At 34.9% G+C, this 22,126-nt stretch overlaps 1 protein-coding gene across 1 annotated transcript; it reads left to right on the forward strand.

Moving 5' to 3' along the window:
• Nucleotides 1–5,785: 5,785 nt before the first annotated feature.
• On the forward strand, nucleotides 5,786–20,742 carry LOC133191732 (uncharacterized). The gene is made up of 11 exons (XM_061327468.1): nucleotides 5,786–5,872; nucleotides 7,580–7,655; nucleotides 9,054–9,213; nucleotides 9,512–9,693; nucleotides 9,858–9,932; nucleotides 10,066–10,234; nucleotides 11,089–11,343; nucleotides 12,605–12,693; nucleotides 12,932–13,205; nucleotides 15,655–16,505; nucleotides 17,446–20,742. The coding sequence occupies exons 2-11, from the start codon at nucleotides 7,587–7,589 to the stop codon at nucleotides 18,532–18,534; spliced, it is 3,213 nt and encodes a 1,070-aa protein (XP_061183452.1). The 5' UTR covers nucleotides 5,786–5,872; nucleotides 7,580–7,586; the 3' UTR covers nucleotides 18,535–20,742.
• The last annotated feature ends 1,384 nt before the right edge of the window (nucleotides 20,743–22,126 follow it).

Raw genomic sequence — 22,126 nt, forward strand, 5'->3', positions numbered from 1 at the left:
ATGCGAAAACTATTAGAATTTTAAAACCAAAACTTGTGAATAATAGGGTACATTTCTGGGAAGTATCAATGTTCTGTGACATCCCTATTCACCACATAATTAATAAAAAAAATAAAAATTAGAAATCATTTTCTTTTATCATTTGAAGCGTATCCATAAATGGAACATATGTTTGATGTGGTAGTTTAAGCTTCAGACAGGTCCAAAGATTCTTCTTTTGATAGGGAACTTCACGAAACTAAATTTGACACTTAAAAAAAATGATAAAACTTTTGAGAAAAAAAATTCACAACAACAGATAGACACAGGCCTCCACCTGCAAATGTATATAGGAACAAGCAGGTAATCAAAGACAAGAATGAATGAATGAATTAATTAATTAATTAATGAAAAATGAAAAAAAAAATAAAATGCATACCCCTTCCCCCCTTCTTGAGTTCATACCAGAATTCAGTAAAGCTTTTCATGCAATATTTTACCACTGAAACATTTTTAAAATGTATTATTCAAGAGGAAAATTATACCAAGTCACAAAATATCTTTTATTTCTAGTTTGTGTATTGAAAATAATCCTAAAGAAATTCGTAATTAATAAATTTTATTTACAAGTAAATTAGAGTTGTTTCTTTTCCCTAAAGTCTGGTGGAAGGGGCCACAGAAAGATCCGCCCCTCCATAGTACATGTACGTAGTACGCAGTCTAGACAGTGACATCACTGGAATTCGTTAAACTGTTTTTTGCTTCACCAAAAACATATTAAGATTTATTAAAAGGTGAATAAATTTGTTTTTAAAAAGAGAGTACGCATATGAAATATCAATTATTACAGGTTGTTAAAAATTCAACAGTTTCCGCTGATTCATGCAGTCAATGAATGACGTCACATGTCAGGTCTATGACGTACGATCGAGTGCAAGTTAGGCTGGGCCTAGATGAAAACGAAAGTAACAAGGATGTGTACTATAAGGGTGTTTTTGATTATTAGAATTTATAAAACTTCATAAACGCAGGATTGGAAGTAAAATTACGATTCTCCAGCATCTCGTTTATGCGGGAATTTGTCGCGAGATTCAAGATGGAAAAGACTATGGACGCCATATTGGCGACAAGGTTCTCAGTTCCATAGGTATTGTAATAAAAATATAGTTTACAATAGAATTCAGTATATTTTACATACATACGTGTTACCTATAGGGAGAGCTTCGCTCTCACGGGCCCTTCGGGCCCGTGAGAGGGCTCCGCCCTCTATTAGTAATTTGTGAATTATTAACCTGTAATATCAGGTTAATTATTAATTTATAAAATCTGTTGCCGCAGCCCTTACAAGCCTCCGTACATTTTTGATAAATAATAGGGCTCGGTTTATATTTTTAAAATCGCGGATTAAAATAGAGAGTACCGGAAAAACAAATTCCGAGAGCGCCACTACAAAGATTAAAAAAAATCAAACAAGTTTTTGACAATAAAAATATTATCGGTGGCACCTCTTCATACCTAATCAAAATAAATTCAAGGTCATATATGTATAAATTCATCTCGTTACACCAATGTATTCATTTAGAACTATTATCCGATTATTCGCAAGAATATATAACTGTTAAACTCGCTGTCAATCCTTTATTTTCCAAAAATGGGCTGTCAGAATATATTACCCTTCACTCACTGATATTAGAAACAATGAATCTTGGAGAGAAGTGTTAACAAACAAGTTGAAGGGGATCGAGCTCAGACTTTTGGCAAACGCATATCAGATTATAAGAAATGTTGTAGTAATTAAACTGATTGGCTGATTTAGAGATACATCCTTATGCTAGTTACTGGTTATCTATTATCGATTAGTTTACTCTAAATATACCCAAGGAATTACAATATAACAATGAAATCAGTATATATATATTTTTTTTTTACCTGCAGAAGGTCTTATTTCTTATGCTTTTTTAAACTACTACTACAATAAAATATCAGCTGCATGGTCCCAGTTTTCATCATAAAGAATTCTACCGGTCGCCTAGTGGTAGGGCGTTCACTTCGGGGAGGCTCGGATTCGATTCTCGTTCGCCTCGCCGCGTCAAGACATAGGTAGCATGCGCAGATCTAGAGGGAAACATGGCATCGTTATGGTCAAAGACTAATATATAATACCATAACGCTACAGTTCTGCAGCTAAAGTTGAAGCCCTTCACGGGTTTATGGTAACGTCTCTATATGAGTGAAAAATTCTCGAATGGCACGTAAAACAATATACAATCAATCAATCAATTATAAAGAATTCTAATTTTATCTGTTAATGCAAAATTCGAGAAACTGCAGGGCCATATACGAATATATACAACTTATGCATGAGGAGGGTTGGGATGAAAAACCACGAAGGAATGTAATTCCCTTGATCCATCATGAAGTCATGATTGATTTGAGTTGAATTTACTTTTTGCCATACTTTACGGTTATATAATGTAGAAAATAAAGCTTTTCATGGAATTCAATTTGAAATCATGCCCAAAAGTAACCCCGATACCTATATTCAATTTAATTACATTTTAAAGAAAAGGTGAAGAAGATATCACTTATTACGATAACGTCCGAGAGAGTTTTGCCCTGACGTAATAATCTTCTCTCGGGTGTTTTCATAATAGGTAATATATTCTCTATGCACTTCCGTTGCGTTTACCTAAGGATTTTTTCAACGCACTGACTGCAATGCTGTTTAAGGATTAATTGTGGGATTCTTACGAGATGCAGAGCCAATCCGATAGCATGAACTAAGACAGAAATATATATAGAGACAGTGTGAACCGACATTTTAGATTAAAATAAAACAAAAACATGTTTTTAAACCCAGAAAGACCAGTGGGGGTACAACGTAAACAAACCGGAGTGACATACCTTTCTCTCTTATAATGTATAGTGGGGTATTTTTTGTGTGGAACGATTATTTTGGGGTTTTCACGATTTTTTCCTATGATACACATGATGAATAAGTGCAATAAATATAATTTGTGAAAAAAATGTCCAAGCCCCGGGGTTGAATATCGGGGGGGGGGGGGGGGGGGCTGTCAACAAGTACCTGTGCTTTATGTCATGATATTGATGATAAATTTCATTTCTTTTAACAGTGTAATTTAAATATACATTGTATAGGCAAGAAATATAATTTAAAAAAAAACATGTTAGATAATTATTCAAATTATAAAAATAAAATTATAATTATAATTAAAACAAAAAAAGGTCATCAGTTAACATTGAGGGAGCACAATCGTAAATTACCTTTGTTTTCTATTCTATATAATTATAAACAATGTTGGCATATTAAGAGGGGGGCACGTTAGAATGACATTGTCCTATATACTCCATAGTGAGGGCTTGTTCCGAAACACAGATTATTCTAACTAGCCCCCCCCCCGTACCCCAGGACTATTTCAAGCCCGATAGGCATCAGAAACCTTTAATTTAGTTCACTATAGAACTCAAAATATATCGACGAAACGGCATTTGTTAGCACTTCTGTTAATTCACAGAAGTGTTGACTTGGATCATCAATGTTTTTGAAGAATATAAGGAAAGGAACATTAAGTTGATATTTTATTAAGGACATATACGCAACGTAGTTTTCAAGAACTTTATTGTCTTTTTCCCTGGAGTTGAAGAGTTCCAATACTTAAAGGAACTCTGTGCTGCATTTTAATGTCTATATATGCTGTTGAACACTTTTTCTAAAACAAGTTTGGATAAACAAAACATCTAGAATATATGTTTAGAATTTTTTGTATATTTTTCTTTGAATTATACAAGAATTTTCATCAATCGATATTTTTTCAAAACCCCTGGTAATGCATGTTGATTTTTTGTCTACGAACATCTGGGACTATATAATCTTGAATTAAGAATATCTTGAAAAATTATCAGTAGGTAAGGTACGTTGCGTATGTCCTTAAAATGGAGTAAAAAATATTTGTAAATGATAATTTCTTGTCATTTTTTTTTATTGCTACTAAATATCTTTAATTTCTTTTTCTTTTTTTAAATATGAGTGAGAAGCCCCCTGTTCACAAACCCTTTCCTCTCCACGCAACAAAGCTTGTCCTTGAATTAACCCACTGGCGAACTACATGTAGGTGCATGGTTCCCAGACTTCTCGTCTGGACGTATATATCCCCACTAGCCTTGGAGAAGTAGCTGTACACCACTACCCGAAGACCTGCATCTCCAGAGTCCTATATTCATGTGGATATCGTTAACTTATTAGAATTCTACACTCTTGAAACATTTCGTGAATTAAATACATCATGACTAATGAGTGTTAAAATGGTATTTACAAATGTGTCTTCTCAAATTAGCGTACGTAGCAAGCATGGCAAAGCCTGCCTCATGAGCAGATGAGGGGCCCACCTTGTGTATGCATCTCAAAAAATGTCACTGCAGTAAGGGAGCTTTTTCGTGTCAACATCTACATGTATATTGCAACACTGGACCTACGTTTTTTACGGTCTCACTCGACTGACCAGTTTCCACGTCCCACGAAGGGATCTGTGAGTCACTTAGAATGAGCTCCTGAATTACGTCGTGACTCCAAAACGAAACACTATAGAATCACTGCGCCACGCGAGGCCCTTAACATTTTATCTGTGTAAGTACTCGAAGATGATAGTAGGTTTGAAAAATATACTGGGATGTCCGATGGTTGAGTATTTGTGAATCTTGTCTTTTTTAAAAATACATGTATTCGATTTCAATAAATTTACTCTGGCCTGAGATATTGCACAAGTTCAAATGAATAATTGAATATTTGTGAATAATTTACCATACATGTTGCTTCATTTGTATGATATTCGGTTAAAAATTCGGTTTCTTTTGTTCTTTCTTATTTATAAAGATATTATTCAATTTTTCAGAATGTATTTTCAAAATTGCTGTGAGAAAAAAAAAAAAATAAATAATTCACCTACCTACCTACCCAACTTGAAATTTTAGGGTCGGGTTAGGGGAAACAAAAATATTTTTAATGATGGCCTTGTGTAATTTGTGTTAAAGTCTTTCACACCACAGGAGTCAGCAGTTTTATCAATACAGCAATGTAAACAACCACCAGTGAGCTTCATGAGGGAAGCGAGCAATTTCAGTTTGGAGGGGGGGGGGGTAGAGGATGGGGGCACAATCTATCAAGCAACTGAAAAAATTTATAGACATGTTTGAGGGGACACATATATGCATATGTAAATTATCATTGTTTTCTTTATATGTATATTATATACTGACAAAACTATTAAGGGGCCGGACACAAATTAATTTTGGCTTGTCTTTTTTTTTTTTTTTTTTTTTTTAATAGTAATATATACGCTGGCATTTTTTGGGGGAGGGGGGGTCAAGGCCAACCAACCCAGGCAGCTACGCTCGTAAAGCTCACTGGTTGTTGTTTACATTGCTTTATCGATAAATGTGTTCACACGAAAATACTCTTACATGGTGTAATCATAAACCTAAATCATAGACCTATTAAAGCAAGGTCTGCTGTACGGCCTAATCGAACATTTCCCGCGCAAAACTCATTCGGTGAAACCAAGAGGCGAGTGTAAAATTGGTCGAAACTTGATTGGCTTGAGAAATCCTCAGTCAAAACTTTGTGCAAGAGTTGGACTGAAATATTAAGACAATAATAAACTTTTTTTATATTTATGAGACGTCAAGGCACATTATTATCGACATTCTAAATTTCAGAATTTCCCCATGAAATCAATATTTACGATGGAATGCGAAACTAACTATATGTCACGTGACATTTGTTGATAAATATTTTGGACATTTTGCTGTCTTACAACTGTAATAAGAAGGTTGCATGGTTGGTAACGACACATGAGATGACACACTGATACTCCAGGTAAAGTTTCTGTTAATAAGCTTATTTTTTCCACGTTTATGAGTTTGTAAGTGATGTTACATCGAATAAAATGTAAGTAACGTTAACATTTATGTGTCTGATGAAAGACACATTGAAAGTTAGTTTGCAGAATTCTTTTATGTTATAATTTCTTAATGAACAGTGTATAAAAAGTAGAGATGGATTTGTATATTAATTTGTTTTGATATGAAACCGTACTGTTTGTCAGTCTGTCTGCCAGTCGGTCAAATTTGTCCTGCTGGTTAAACTTGTCAGCCCAGTTGCCAATCTGTAAATATTATGTGTAACACTCTCAATGTTATCTAAGATTTAGGAAGGACCTAAATTATACACTCTGGGGTTTGTTAATGTAACTGACAAGGAGAACCAGACTGGGATTTCAACCCGAGCCCTCTGAAACACCAGTAATAAGATCCCATGCTCTGCCAACTGAACAAGCTGGCCTACAGCAAAACTCATCTGGCCACAGAGTTTTTCCCTCCTGCGGGGGTGGGGGTAGCTTTGTTTTCTATAGTAAAGTATACTCTGATAAAATAATTGGGAGGGGGGCATGACAAATGGACAAACCCAGGCTCTTCACTAGGGCTGTCATGGTTCCAAAATTTCTTCAGGTCAGGTCGGTTCTGTAAATTTTTGGTTCGGTTTCGGGTTTTTCGGTTCGGTTATTCACATCTGTGTAAACCTTATTTAAACCTTAATTTCATGAATTTAACTTGAAAAATCTTTATTTGTTACATTAAATTTACATTGAAAACAAGTCTTAACCATGCGAACGTCTAGACATCAGTGTGTAGAACTACTTGACCTACAATTAGCCACAACCTGACTATTCCTGCTCGTTTTGATAATTATCTAATACTTCCGTGACAAGTGTTTTGTCATGGAAAGAAGTAGATTTCAGTTGACTGTAATGTTTATTTATCACTGTTATCGCCATCATTCCTTTGATTTCGACGCCATTTTTGTATTGAACAGACTCTAATATATAAACCAGCCCCGAACCGAAATCCGGAAAAATGGAACCGAAACCGAACCGAACAACTTGTACCGTGGTTCTCGGTTATTTCGGGTACTCGTGACAGCCCTACTCTTCACTGGTATAACTGTGGAGGAGAAAAATGCGATGGATCAAGATATAAAGATTCGAACCCAGGCCCCACAGAATATCTAGCCAGGCGCTCTTCCGACTGAGCTATCTGGCCACTGACTATTGAACCTGTCTGATCTGTTTTTGCTAAAAATGGGTTAATATTGATCTTCGATAATTTTATCATGCTAAGGGTAGTAAACAAGAAGGGTCTAAAAACTGGTGACTTGCAAGTATAAGTGGCTCAAGTGGAGCTCATGGCTCTGTGGTCATAGGGTTTGGCCAGTAACCCAAAGGTCACTGCATGGTTCAAGCCCCACTGTGGGCACTTGGTGTTGTGTCCTTAGACAAAGCATTTTATCTGCATTTTTCTCAGTCCACCCAGATGCAATGGGTACCGGCTTATGTAAGGGGTTAACCTGTAATGGACTGGCGTCCCATCGACTCTCATCTGCTTAGCACCACAGAAACTGGGCATAAGCACCTGTTTGACTCTCATGAGCCTTGTTGCTTGGAAAAGGTCATTTATCTGAAGGGTAGAAAACAAGAAGTATCTAAGAACTGGTGATGTATAACATACTAGAATTGACCTTTTACAGATATCTGATGATGGCTGAAAGTAGCTCAAGTAGCAGTGGCTGGGAGTTTGTAGATAAAGAAGGAAGAAGTTTGGAGGTATGTCCATGTTGAAATATTTTAATGCAGCAATAAATGACGACAGATGTACATGTATATCATTTTACTGAATGAATTGATCCTCACGTCATCCCAAACCAAAGGCTTTAGGCAGATTATGCAACTAGAACTATAGCCAGTATTTTATTTTTGCCAAGCTAAACCCTTCAAACTGATGAAAAGACAGCTACCATGTCACATTACATCATGTTCAGAACAACTGACGAATATCCACATGTAACTCATTTGCCACTCCCTGTACTTGTTGCTATATATACATCCTTGTACTTGCTTCATCTCTTTTCTAGTTGGTTGTTTAAGGAATAAAAAACATTATTCAGTGAACATGGCATTATGAATAGCAATTGCTCTACTGGTATATTCCGTGATGTTGTCAAGTAACAGAGGAAAGGCTGACTGATTTGTGCATGGCTGCTTATCTTAGATCCATAAAAAAAATAATTGATAAATATAAATTAGCAGATGATTTATTACCTAAAGTAAATTAGAAAACATTAAAAAAAAAGCCCTCTGGATTAAAAAAGACTAAATTACCTGATTTACATTGTTGCAAACCACGGCCAAAATGTATGATCTCTCCCATTCTGGCTGTGGTTGAATGAGAAGAGAATATTTTGTACCTCATTAAAATATTGACCAATGTGAGTAAAGCATAGTCGGATAATGAACTTTGACGCGACCTTTCAATACCCAATCAAAGGATACAAAAAATTTCTTGTATACTGTTCGTGTCAATCGTTGATATCAATTGCGATGGAAACAAATATTAATTGTCATTGGCTGAAAATGACGTCACAATACTCGTAGAGGCATAAATATAGATTACGACACTTTTTGTGATCAAGTAGCTATGGGTAGGAGAGAACTATATGTGGACTCCAGACCGTGGCTTGAGACGATGCCTGATTTAATACACTTTAATTCCATATGAATCACATTCTATTAACACCCATTTTACAATTTGCATGTTTCCATGCCATCTTGACCAACATTTTGTAGCAATTTTTTTTCATTTTCACTTGTCAGATTCCATAAACAGTTATGATCTCATCATTTAAGTCTTTTACCTATGTAACAGGTAATTATAACAAAATAAAAGATTGATTTTATGGAATTTTTTGATTGTTTTATTCATTTAAAATTTTAAAATACCATGGGCTGCACATTGTAAGCTGTTACCTAATTGGAATAGAGAGTTCAAATTCAGTATGCCCAGAAGCTAATGCTAATGTCGGTCAGGTTTGGTTGTGTAATCTGCCAGGGGTTTATAGGAAGTGTAGCAGACTTAAAAGTCTTGGCTTGTGAAGATGTACATAGTGGTGGTTTAGTGTATCTCTTACTTCATGTTTAATATTAAACTGTGTTCATCTTCTGCAGAGTTCTGATGATAACCAGAGTGAGACCTCTGAAAGTTCAATTGAGGTTGTCACTATGGATACCAGTGACCCTCAGTCTTTGGAGTCAATTCAGGAGCCACTTTTACCTTCTCCCACATCTGGATCATACCTTGTTCTAAGGCTAAGGAGTAAAGAAAAAGGTTTCCTTAATCCATTGATTGTAATACTGTAAAAAGTTTTAATGAATACCATATATACTCACATATAAGTTGGTCCGCTTACAGATTATTTTGGAGGAATTTGCTATTGACCCACATACAAGTTGATCAAATTTTTGCCAGAATCAGTAGCTAATTTCAGAGCAATATTTTATTATACCGAGTATTTACCTGTTTTCAAAGTATATTTTGGGCTATAAAATCTATGCTTGATCTTTTATTAATCTGTATACTGAATTTGTACTTTATGCATAAGGAAATTGTAATTTTCCCTGCACAGATTCTCTGACAGAATCTGATGAATCTGACCACCACCAAGACAGAGATCAAGGGAATCTGAAGAGACGTAAGAAGTCAAAATCTAAATTTCCCAAGTCACAGGATCTCTCTTTTTTGTCGTCAGGGTTGTTAACACCTAGTGAGGAGGAAAGGGACTTTGAGACCATTCCTGATCCTCAAAAGGTTAAATGTGATTCTCCTTTCTTAATTCTCTCTCTCTCTTTTAGATCAGCTTATTTATTATGCATGCTAGAAATGAACTTCACTGGATTTACGTTAATTGCTCATTAGAATATCAATGCTAAAACTGGTGCTTTAAGATTTAATGTGTTATGTTCTTGATACAGGAGAAAGCTGAAAATTGTCCAAACAAAGGAGAAAAGGAGACAGTTGAAGAACTAGCTGAAGAAGAAATACAGAATGTAAGTTACTTTTTTCAGGCATGAATTCATCCTTCTGTCACTTCAGAAGAACGTTTTTAAAACAATAATATAATGGACCTGATTGCAAGTAGCTTAAAAATAAATATTCAGAGTCTGAATTATCTTTCTGCAGAGCTTGCAGGCAGGAGAAAATGGTCCCATGCAGAGTTTCCAGGTTTTGGAGGCTCCATGCACAGAAGACCAGGAACCACTTAATCCTCCTCCTTTCATTGAAAATGGAGGGGTGGATCAAGGGTCAAGAGAGGAGGAGGAGGACTTTATGTTTCTTGGAGTTCCCCAAGGTGCATTATCTAGTTCTTAATCATCTGAGACATACTCAAGTGACCTATTGCTATATGTTTTTGTCTGTCATTGTCAGTCATCCATTACCATTTGAACCAATATCAACCAATTTTGGTATATAGCATCTATGGGTAAAGAGGAATGAAAAATATGAATATCATGGTTTCTTTCTCACTGGGGCCTGAGAGGTGGGGCTAAAACGATCAAAATTAATGCAATCTTCAAAAATCTTCTTTACTCCTAGATATCAAACAAGCAATCTGTTGGCATGATTATAATAAGCATTGAGCCCTCTATGGAAATTGTGAAATTCTTGCCCCAGGATCAGGGGTTCAGGAGTTAGGATGGGGCTCTATTGATTATGTAATGAATATGCATAAATCCTTTTCTTATGCATAAATTCTTTTAAAAGCTTCTTCTCCACTCCTGTTTATTTAGTTTATTTAGTAGACAAACTAGTTGCATGATTATGATGAGCAAAGATGCCTCTTCCAAAATTGTAAAATTCTTAGCCCCATAGTCAGGGGTTCTGGTGTAGAGCTGGGCTCTATTACTTATAAATGTATAGTGAAAATGCATTAACTCTTTGAAAATCTTCTCGTCCATGGATATTTAGCAAAAAAAAAAAAGTGCATGGTTATGGTGAGCAGGGATGCCTCTTACAAAATCAGCTTTGCCAAGGTCAATATTGATAATTTTCTGGTAAATAACAAACCATGGAAAGAGTCCATTATTGTATAATTCTAAAGTCAGGTGACTGTTGAGGCCTGTGGCCTATTGTTTCATTAACTCATGGAATAAAGGTAGCTATTAATTCAAACATGATTCAGTTATCTCTAATTAATATTTATAGATGACCCAGATACTGAGTCATCCCCAGAAATGGCAGACGAGCAGGATGATCGCATTGAGAGTGACCGGAGTGATGATCGTCACAGCGATGATTTCTCCACACTGTCCAATGTTGACATCAGTGACCTAATGGCTGAAAACAACCTCATCAGACAATATGTATTTAGACCTAATCCAACCGTCAATGTGACCTTGAACTTAGTGATGGTTGTGGTGATTTCTATTGCTGTTGGTCTAGGCATTGGTCATGCTATTGGTGAGTATTGTAGTACTACCCCTTATATATTTTCATATTTTATTGCATCAGATTTTGGCACAGTGTACAGGTTAAGCTTAGAAGTACAGTGTATTGTTTACTTGGGCTTATTATTCCTGCAGAAAAAGTAGTTTGTGATGAGTGTTTGTTCACTTTAAGAGATTTCTTATCAAAATACACCCTCTTTTCTGTTTTTGTCTATTTTTCTATCTTTTAAGATTTACCTCAAATTTTTGGCATCCTGTGAAAAACCTCAATTTCATCAGAACTTCTCAAAATTATTAATTTTGATTATTGGTGTAAAATTCATATTTTTTCAAGATAAGGACCACTCCATTTTCCATGTGTGTAATGATAAAGGATTGATGCTGATAGGGCCACCATGCAGAATGCCTTAACTTGCACAAAATTTGGCCAAAATTATCAACAGTGATAATCAAAATTTTACGCTCATGGCATTGAAAATGGGAAATACAGTCTGACCCATGTCTGTTGGCACTTCATTTATCTATGTGATGTAACTAGACCAGAATAAGTCTTTGATATCCACATTCGCCTATTTTGTAGGTTGCTGAAAAACGGTAATTTCCATGACGGCATCGTGTGTTAGCTATAATTATTATACTTCTGTTAAAATGTTTCCTATATAAAGTTAAGAAGGTAAAATAACTATCTTTATAGTCTAAAAATTTCCACACATAGCAAAGCTATACCCCGGGGTATAGTTTTTGCTATCCACCCCTCGGAAAATTTTCATGCAATTTTTGCCGCCAATTTTGATTTCCTGTAATCAATCTATAGACTTATGATGTCATCCTGACTTCAGTAGCATTGTGACGTCATCAGGATTTCAGCTCATTCTAGCAGTGTTATCTTATTCCAGATACTTGTTCAAGACTTTTATAATTTTTTTTCATGTTTTTACTATAGAACTGTAGTATCAGGTAAATCCAACCCTCAGAAATTATGATATACATCAGTATAATAAAACGCTTATCCACTGGCTGTGAGTGGGATAGCTCTTTCATCAAACCCTTGACAGGAACTATTCCCCTCGGGCAAGCCCTTGGGGAATAGTTCCTGTCGCGGGTTTGATAAAAGAGCTATCCCACTCACAGCCAGTGGATAAGTGTATACTATTACATGTTTTAAATGGTTTTAAATGGAAAGGGTGCAATAGGCATTGCCTGCTGCCCAATCCAATCATATTTTTAAAATCTAGAAATATATTGTTATACAATAAAATGTGCAAAACTTTTAGGAACTGCCAAGGAGAGATTTGTCAACATGAACTTAAGAGAAATGTCTGTCAACATTGATGAAGATGGACACTGCCAATTTGATATGGAGGTAATTTGTCTCATCATTGATATACTTCACATGTTAACAAAGGATTTTACTTATATTTCATCTATAAATGTTCAGCCAAGTCAGCAAAAGAATTTAGTCATAGACTAAAAGTTACTTAGAAAGTATTAATCACTTTAATCCTGAGCACAAACATTATATATTTTCTTTGAAATCAATGAATTATGATCTTTATAGCAAGTTGTATGTTTAGAGATCAAAATCTATGTTGTTCCTGCAGGATGTGGAAAAGTTAACTGTAGAAAACATTGCACTGAAGAAAGAGGCAAACAAGGCTCAAAATGAAGTTGTTGACCTTCGTTCAGAGGTGATGAAACTGAGGTATAGTTCTATTGTGACATCTGCAGAGGAGGAAAAAAGAACAGCTAACAAGAAAAACTTGGAACTCAAATTAGAAGTGAACAAGTTGCAGCATGAAAATGAAGACTTGAAGAAATTGGTAGGAAGTTTGAAGTATGGATCACACCCAGGGAATGAAGAAGGTAAACTGTTAGGTAAATTAAGTCTGAGTTTTAATGTGTCCAGATTAGGGCATGACATTGGACTTAAAAGGTCATAAGAAACAGTTCTAAACACTAGGATTTTATGTTTTAAACATAAAGCTTGATATGAAAGAATGTTTATGATGTCATGAAGACCAATTGATATAAACATTGCATTAGATTTAGTGTAATTTTGCTGTATTGTACTTAATACTTAATTTTAGCCATTTTTTGTTGATATAAATATGCAGGGTTTGACACTAAGGCACGTCCAACCGACCCAGTCTAGTAAATGAGTGGTCCTGTCTTGTAAAATGTTTGTGAACTAGACCCACTGGTTGTGTGGATGAAATAAATATTAACCCTCATTTGAGTCTTTCAAATAAATATACTACAAAGTTTTTAAAGAAATTGTCTTATATGTTTGATTGTAAACACAGCCATCGCTCTGTTTAAAGCTGAACATGACTAGTAAATAGGCCATTTTCGATAATACTATCTACGATATCAGAACCGGGGTATACCCTTCGCATTCGCTACACCTGACTGCTTTATTGTCATGGGTATCGGCGTGGAATGGCAACATGTGTTCGAGCTGGTTTTCTTCCATTACCTTTGTTTACATTTTATTGCAGTTACGTGTATTTGTGTTTGTTTGTGTACTGCACTGACCTGTGCAACTGCTGTAAGTTTCTTTTGTATTACTCTCCTGCAGTAAAAGAAGTACACAGTTACTTTTTGTCGCCACCGAGCGTTGTGTAGCATACGTCCATCTACACCTGTGTCGACTGTTTACACTGAACAGTGACTAAGTGAGCGGCTTTATATACGGGCCCTCAGATATAGCGAGAAAACAATCGAATATGGCAGACAAATTCCTATTAAGAATCGTGTTCAGCTTTAAGAAAACTTCCTCACATGACACAATCGCTATTTTAGCCCTGCTGTAATAGACAAGTCGTGATTGAATCAAGCTTTTACAGTTCAGTATCAATTTGTATGAATATATTCTTTAATTATTTATATTTAGGGTAATTATTTTATTAAAGTTCAGTGAATGTTCTTTAAGGCATATAATATTCGCATGTCCCACTAATCCCGATTCAGTGGCCTGCGACTTATAGAACAGTCTGTCAAAATATTTATTATTAAGTATGGTTTCAAAACTTTTTTCATTGTCATGATTATAACTAGCAGATTCGTTATCTGTTCGTTTTTGTTCGTTATTTCCATATTTCCAAGTTTTATCAGGGCTAGTGATTTGATGGTCAGGACTAGTAAAAATTATGGGAAGTAGCCCGACTGGTCTAGTACTCATAAAAGTTAATGTCAAACCCTGATATGTCTATGTTTTCAGATGAGTTATTTGATTCCGTAGTTTAGTCGAATCAGTTTGAACTTAATAATTGATAATTAATGAAATTAATAAAGCAAAAATGGTAGAATTTTCTTTTAGTATAGGGGTTAGTATTCAGGGTAACAATGAATAAATTATTGTTTTTACAGTGGGCGGTGTTTTGAGTATTAATTGGTCGCTTTCTGCATTACATATTTATCAGTTTTAATTTTAAAAGATAAAAATATTATTTGAAAAGTACATATACTGCAAAGAGCATCAACTAACCGGTTATGAATATTCTAACTAACTAAGATTTTTCTGACTGATTAATCTTTAACTGTTGCCATCCCTAGTTAAAATACATAAAGAGAAGGCAGTTGGGACTTCCACCTCACTTTGACATATCCATGGTGTTCAAGATACGGAAGTTAAGAGATACTGAAGTTAAAGAGATGCTTAAGTGAAGAGATACTAAAGTTAAGAGATGCTAAAGTTATACTGAAGTTAAGAGATACTGAAGTTAAGAGATACCGAAGTTAAGAGATACCAAAGTTAAGAGATACCGAAGTTAAGTGATGCCGAAGTTAAGAGATACTGAAGTTAAGAGATATTGAAGTTAAGTGATGCCAAAGTTAAGTGATGCCGAAGTTAATTGATGCCGAAGTTAAGAGCTGCTTAAGTTAAGAGATGCTAAAGTTAAGAGATGCTGAAGTTAAGAGATACCGAAGTTAAAGAGACACCGAAATTAAGAGATGCTTAAGTTAAGAGATACTGAAGTTCAACTGTATGTCTTCCTTCTTTTAAGCATTATTGGGAAGATTCTCAATAAGAACACATTAGAATCCATTTGGCAACAGTACATTATGCATGTATATACAAACATTAAGAAAATTGAGAAAAGGATCTCCTGCATCCAAATATATTTACGTAACTGAACTCCCCAGAGAAAGTAACTTATTCTTACTTGCTGCAGAATAGCTCTTTTTTAACATTTCGTTAGATTCTCCAAGTTTTTGAGAATCTTGCAGACAATTAAAAGAACCTGTTAGGTAACAATGACTCCCTTCAAATTTTTGTAATGTACATATACATATATAACTTGTGTCAATTTCTTGATTTTAGATGATGAGCTGCAGAAAAGTGGGTCACTAATATCTTCTTGTGCACATAAACGAGACAATGAACATGATGAAATGGAAGAAGAAATGAATGATTCTATCAATGAAGTCAAAACTGAGGAGAATATGGAGAGCCTCTCTGATGGACAGAGGGAGGGGGATAAAAAACATGTTAGCATCATTGATGTCGTACACCCGTTTCCTCATAATTTAGATATTGATTACCATGTTACTGAATCTTCTGAGAAAAATGATATTGAGGACAAAATTGAAGATAGTAACAATGAAAGGAGCTCAGAGCAAATTTCCCAAAGTGAGAACAAGATTGATAGAATGCCAGGTGTATTTCCTTCTGGTGACCACAAGAATGTTGCAGACCGATCAGAAGAATCTGAACAGTTGCAGGGGAGTGAAGTAAACATTGAATATCCAGGAACAAACATAGAAAAAGGGTTGAAATTGGATCCTTTGGAAGGTGAATGTGAAGGTATTGGTAAAATAAAAGACATTGAAGAGGAAATGGTATGGGAAGATTCATCTGAAATAAAATCTGAGTCATTGGAGTGTGGATATGAAGATATTGAAGAGGATGTGGAGATTCTGGATGAAGACTTAGGAGATGAGGTAGTGGAGGATGAAGATGTGTCTAACACAAGCTCAGAAAGTATCCTGAATGCAGAGGAGCAACCAAACTCAAGGTCTGGGGGCCAAGGATCAGAAGAGAATAATTTCAAGAAGGAAAACAGTCAGTCCAGTATGAAGACTGATTGGAGAGAGACGATGCACAAGATCTTAAACAAAACCAAGGCTTCGGTGTCAGTTGTTTCTCAGCAGATTCAGGACACATGGAAACAGGTATGTGGAAGGTGGAGAATCACTTATTACAATCTCAGCTCTTAAATACAGTTTAAGTTCGATATCTCGAAACTGACATCTCAATTACCATGGATATGTTGGAGTGATTTGGAAACCAAACCCCTTTTTCTTTAAGTATTTTACCCCATTGTCGGATACCCATGGGTGATCTCATCTTTTCCTCATCACCAGTGGGTTATAGACAACCAATCAGAAAATTGGAACTTCAATTTTGAAAATACATTTGCTATTTATGCTTAATATCTTGACGCTCGTTAAAAGGTGCAAATTTTGTTTCAAAACGATTAAGGACAAATCGTACAGATCACTTAAATCAAATACCAGTAGGAAATTATATGGGAGTACCTGCGAAATGCACCAGTGTGTGTATTTATTTGCAATCTGTTAACTACGTAAAATCTTTTGTCATTGCCTAACATACATAGGTAACGTAAACTTTAATTTGTTGATTTGTCATCGCGACTCTGTGGAGCAGCCAATCAAATGACCCATGCATATTAACTACATACAGTAATTTTTCAGCGACTTTGCCCACGGGTGATGAGTAAAAGACAAGATCGCCTGTGGGTATCCAATGATGATTTTACCCTGGATATCTTGAGTCCTCAGATATCTTTAAGTTATTTCTTGGTCCCATTGAGTTTGAGATAAAGATCTGACTGTATATATGAACAGCTAAGATTTAGCTTTCCTGGCCTTTTTTCTTCCCTGACTTTGTCCTTTTAACATCACTGTGGTGAATTTCTTTCATGAGTTTATTTTCCTCTCTCAGTCTCAAAAGTAATTTTTCATGATAATAGGAAAATGATGAAAGTTAGTAGTTTGCTAACTAAAGTTGATTTGCAATAGCTATTTGTCAACAACAAGTGAGGATTACAGATATCAGTAGATTTTATATATGAAATATTTGTATTTTCAGGTGAAAAATATGTCTGAAGATCTTTGGAAGAAAAATGAGCCAGTTCTTACAAAGCTAAAAAGTAATGTAGTCATGAATGTTGAAGAGGCTGCCCAGAAGATCTCAGCAAAGCTGGAAGGAGCCAGGAACTGGTTAAGACATCATAGAGCTTATCCAAGACACAAACAGAATGATGATTACTACACAGAGAAAAGACACAAACATAAAAACCACCACTGGAGAAATCATAAAGAAGATAAATATCCAAGGCATAAACAAAATGATGATATGTACCAAGAGAAGAACAAAAAAGATTCCAAGTTTTTCAAGGCAAGAACTGGAAGAAGATCATTCCAAGAAGAAAAAGATGATGATAAGCCATGGGCCAAACACCAAAGAAAAGCAGAAAGATTTGAGAGGAAGAGAGACAGAAAATTCCAAAAAATCAAAAGAAGATTTGAAAAGATGCATGAATACCAATTCTGTAAGATGAATATGAAAAAGAGGCAGAAGTTCTTTAACATACTGGAGGACTTTGATGAACGATTTAGTGCTGATAAAATGTACGATGCAGATCATATGTGGTACAGTTGTCAGTGGGATTGGTGGTGGAATGCCATGTCTTTCCATCTAAACAACTTTATGTTGATGGATCCAAATTGCCAGGGAACATTGTTACCATGGCAGGAGGGAATTTTGGTTTCTGGGAGATGGGAATGCCCTGGATTCCCACAAAATCTAAACAAACAGAATCAGTTTACATTCAAGTTCCATGATTATGAAGATGATGATGATGATGATGACGATGATGATGAGAGCAGTGAAAAACACTTCAATAGCATGCCTTATTTTGGTAACTTGAACCTCCAGCAGACAAACAATGATACAGAAGAGTTCAGAGGCTGTGATCCAACCAAAGGACTTTGCGATTATAATAAATATGACTCCTGGTACCTGAAGAAAATGAAGTTTCGTCAATATCAGAGATTTATAGACACTACAGAGAAAGGTAAAACTGAATGGATGTTTGCAAGGGCCAACTACAGGCGACATGAAAGGGAGAAAACTGACTGCAGTCCTGGTGTTCATGGGGTGTATGTGTGTGGGTAATATGACACACTGACTCTGGTTTTACTGATAGAAAACTTGTCTGATTTTTAGATTTTCGATATTGTCATTTATCATTGGTAACAGATGTCTGGTACTTCAAAAATACAGCATATTGTTTAAGGTATTTGTAGTAAAAAAAAATTCTTAATTCTTAAGTGATTGCAAAAAAAAAAAAAGAGAAAAACTTTAATTATAGACACACTGGAAGTACGGTAAATTTAGTACTTAAATATTATGTACTCATTTTAATTTTAGCTCACCTGAGCTGAAACCTCAAGTGAGCATTTCTGATCACTTTTGTCTGGCATCAGTCTGTTTGTCCATTTATCTGTCATCCATCTTTCTTTGTTAACTTTTCACATTTTCAACTTTTTCTCAAGAATTACTGGGCCAATATTTTAACCAAACTTGCCATAAAGCATCCTTGGGTGATGGGAATTCAAAGTTGTTCAAATGAAGGGCCACACCCTTTTGAAAGGGAGATAATTAAGAATTAATGAAACTAAATGGCATCTTTTAAAAATCCTCTTCTCAGGAACAACTATGCCAGAAAAGATGAAACTTGTGTGAAAGCTTCATTACGTAGTGTAGATTCAATTTTGTTCAAATCTTGACCTCTGGGAGTAGGGGGGGGGGGGGGGAGCCACAATAAGGAGAGCAAAGTTTTACACCAAAATATATGGGGGAAAAATCTTAAAAATCTTTTTCTCAAGAACAAAGCCATTATTAATCATATTAATAAAGAAGCATCCTTGGTACAATTTTGTTCAAATCATGACCCCTTGGGATAGGGTGGGGCCACAGTAGATGATCAAAATTTTACATAGGAATATTTAGAAATTTTTTAAAATCTTCTTTTCAAAAGCAGCAAAGCCATGATTAATCATATTAATATGCAAGCATCTTATCTGCAGGTAGTTTAGATTAAGTTTGTTCAGATCAGGGCCCCTGGAATAGGTTGAAGCTTCAATGGGGATCAGAGTTTTACAAAGAGTATGTAGGAAGAAAACTACCAAGAGTGGCAAGGCCACACTAAATCACATTTATAAGCAAAACATTCCAAAGTTTGTGGATTCATTTTTTAAATAATGAACCCTTGGGTTAGGGATGGATCAAAATTCTACACAATGCATGTGTACAGAGAAAAAAATCCAGAACAGAAGATTCAAGTTAGTCATATTGATAGTCATCCAAATGTTGTGTGGATTTAACTTTGATGAAATCATAGTCCCCTTAAGGCTGGATTTTGGTGCACAAATTAAAGAGGGCAATTTAAAAAAAACCCAGCATGACCAAAGTTACTCAGGTGAGCATTGTGGCCCATGGGTCTTGTTTTCCTTAGCGTATCACTGGAAGTCAAAATTGCTTGTACCAGTTTATTGTGTAGTGAAATGCTTGTTAGTGAATACTGCATAAGTGTGATAATTTTCATGATATTAGTGCTTTCAAGGGGATGGAGCTTCAGAATGGAAGATGTATTCTTGTGTGAGAATACATTCATAGAAACGGGACATATGGAGTCATTTGTGTAAAATTCACCAAAAACTGGAGAAACCAAAATAAACTTAGAGAGTACATTGCTATGTGTTGCATTTCTATTATAGTCTACTGTGATCCACTGTAATTCACATACAGAAATCATTTTTCTTCTATATCTTTAAGAGGACTCGGTGGTCACTACTATTTGTATACCATTAAACTTCCTGGGAAAGTAGAGCTCTGTATAAAAATATAGGAAATTGTGTTAAATATTATAACTTGAATATTTTTCTTTACTAAATAATAGTTAATGGCTATAAAAATCATATCTTATATTTTTAAGTGGATCTGTTGGTTAATTTGTCCAGGCCTCCTTATATTTGTTTTTATTACATTCTTCATAATAAATGTAAAGCAAACTGTACGGTTGGGATTTGGAGAGTGAGAAACTCTAGAAATATTATACCATCATGTTTCACTTTGGATACGGAATTCTTCTTGTCTAATACAGTATTTTCCAAGGGTATAGACAGGACTTATCAGATGCTCACAAGATTATCCTCAAACATGGGAATACACGTAATTATCAAACGTAAAATTTGCTTGATTTCTGTAGCTGTTAATTATTAGCTTCCAATTGTTATTGTTTGCTATATACACTTATCAACTTATATCTTACTTCTGTCATCATTTTTCACATAAAAATGATAAATAAAATCATAAAAAGTTTGTATTATTTTGTGGATGATTCAATTGAATGCAGAGTAGAAATCAACTAATGGATGTGCAAATGGCATAGGTACTTCATTACTTGTCTATTTTATAAATTTTCATGAAATGGTCATTTTGATTACATCCTAGTTGTTGACACACAATTTGATTGGTCAAGTTGTGTTTGTTATGATTATAATTATACATAGCAACATCCATTTGTCAGGAAATGAAGACTTGTATAAGCAATTTTCAAATTATTTCCCTTAGTTGTCTGAACTCTTGTGAAAGAAAGGAGGAAACATAGCACAAGGGCAAATACTCATGGAACTCATGGAGAGGTGAACTACAATGAATTAATGCTGGAAACATTTATTCTGACTATCAAATTAATATTCTATAACCATTTGTCATCTGCAGGATTCGTCATAAGTTTAATAGAAAAGACTGAATTTAAAGTGACACTGCGACAGAAAAATGGGAACACTGAAAAAGTAGAATTTTTGGATGACATATGCAAATTTTATTCAATTCTTGAAGATATTAGGTTTCAGAAAATTACAGGTTTCAGAACCTTAAAAATCTACTTTTTTGGAGAAAAATAAAAGTAAAAATAATTTTTGTTTGCCCCAACACAAAAATATTGCTTCACTTCTTCCTCTTTATTGTACGCATGCACAGAAAAGTTGAAGAATTAACCATGCTGTCAGTTCCATAGATATAAATATCAGATGACCGAAGATTATGATACAGTCTTCAATAAAGATGATCAGAACTTATTTCTCACTTCTGTTTGCTCCAATTCAATGTTGTTTACAAGTTTCAAGCTAAAAATAAAAGTCGCTCGACCTTGACATTGTGGACATTGACAATAACAACAAAGCGGTAGATACAACCTTTGTTTTTCCGGCACTTATATTTTGCAGTTCTTTTCTTGCTTTACAGTGCAGTTGAGTTTTCAAAACTTCGCTTTAGTCATATTTCACATAAATCTTTTGTTTTATGATACAATTATCTTTAAAGAAACACATGATTTTGACTCATTATGCAACTTTAAAGAATCATTGTCCTTTGAACTAAAATTAATCTCAAAAGCTTCAATAGCAATGTGCCAGGGGTGAACAATTTTGATTTGTTATGAATGTAATCTGTTATCTGTAAGTTCATAATATTCTTTAAAACTACAAGGAATGAAAATCATTTCACTGTAAGTGTGAATTCATGATAAGCATGCTTGCTTAATTTTGCGTTTTACTGTACAGTATTTATTAAAAAAAAATATGTGTGATTAGCTATTGGAGATGAAAATGTTTCTGCAAAATTTTGAAAACATTAATTATTAATTTAAATTTATTTGCATTTCAAATTTTAATGCATTTCCATACAATTGACAAAAGTTTCC

The sequence above is a fragment of the Saccostrea echinata genome, unplaced genomic scaffold (assembly GCF_033153115.1).
Source record: "Saccostrea echinata isolate AGI-Se365-2 ecotype Australia unplaced genomic scaffold, CSIRO_AGI_Sech_v1 ptg000024l, whole genome shotgun sequence".
In the NCBI taxonomy this organism is placed as follows: Eukaryota; Metazoa; Mollusca; class Bivalvia; order Ostreida; family Ostreidae; genus Saccostrea; species Saccostrea echinata.

What these genes read in the sequence shown, in the direction of transcription:
- LOC133191732 (XM_061327468.1), top strand. Translation starts at nt 7,587, where the DNA reads ATGATGGCTGAAAGTAGCTCAAGTAGCAGTGGCTGGGAGTTTGTAGAT. An exon ending in GCTAAGGAGTAAAGAAAAAG is followed by an intron (nt 9,214 to 9,511) that starts GTTTCCTTAATC and finishes TTCCCTGCACAG; the next exon opens with ATTCTCTGACAGAATCTGAT. An exon ending in AGGCATTGGTCATGCTATTG is followed by an intron (nt 11,344 to 12,604) that starts GTGAGTATTGTA and finishes CAAAACTTTTAG; the next exon opens with GAACTGCCAAGGAGAGATTT.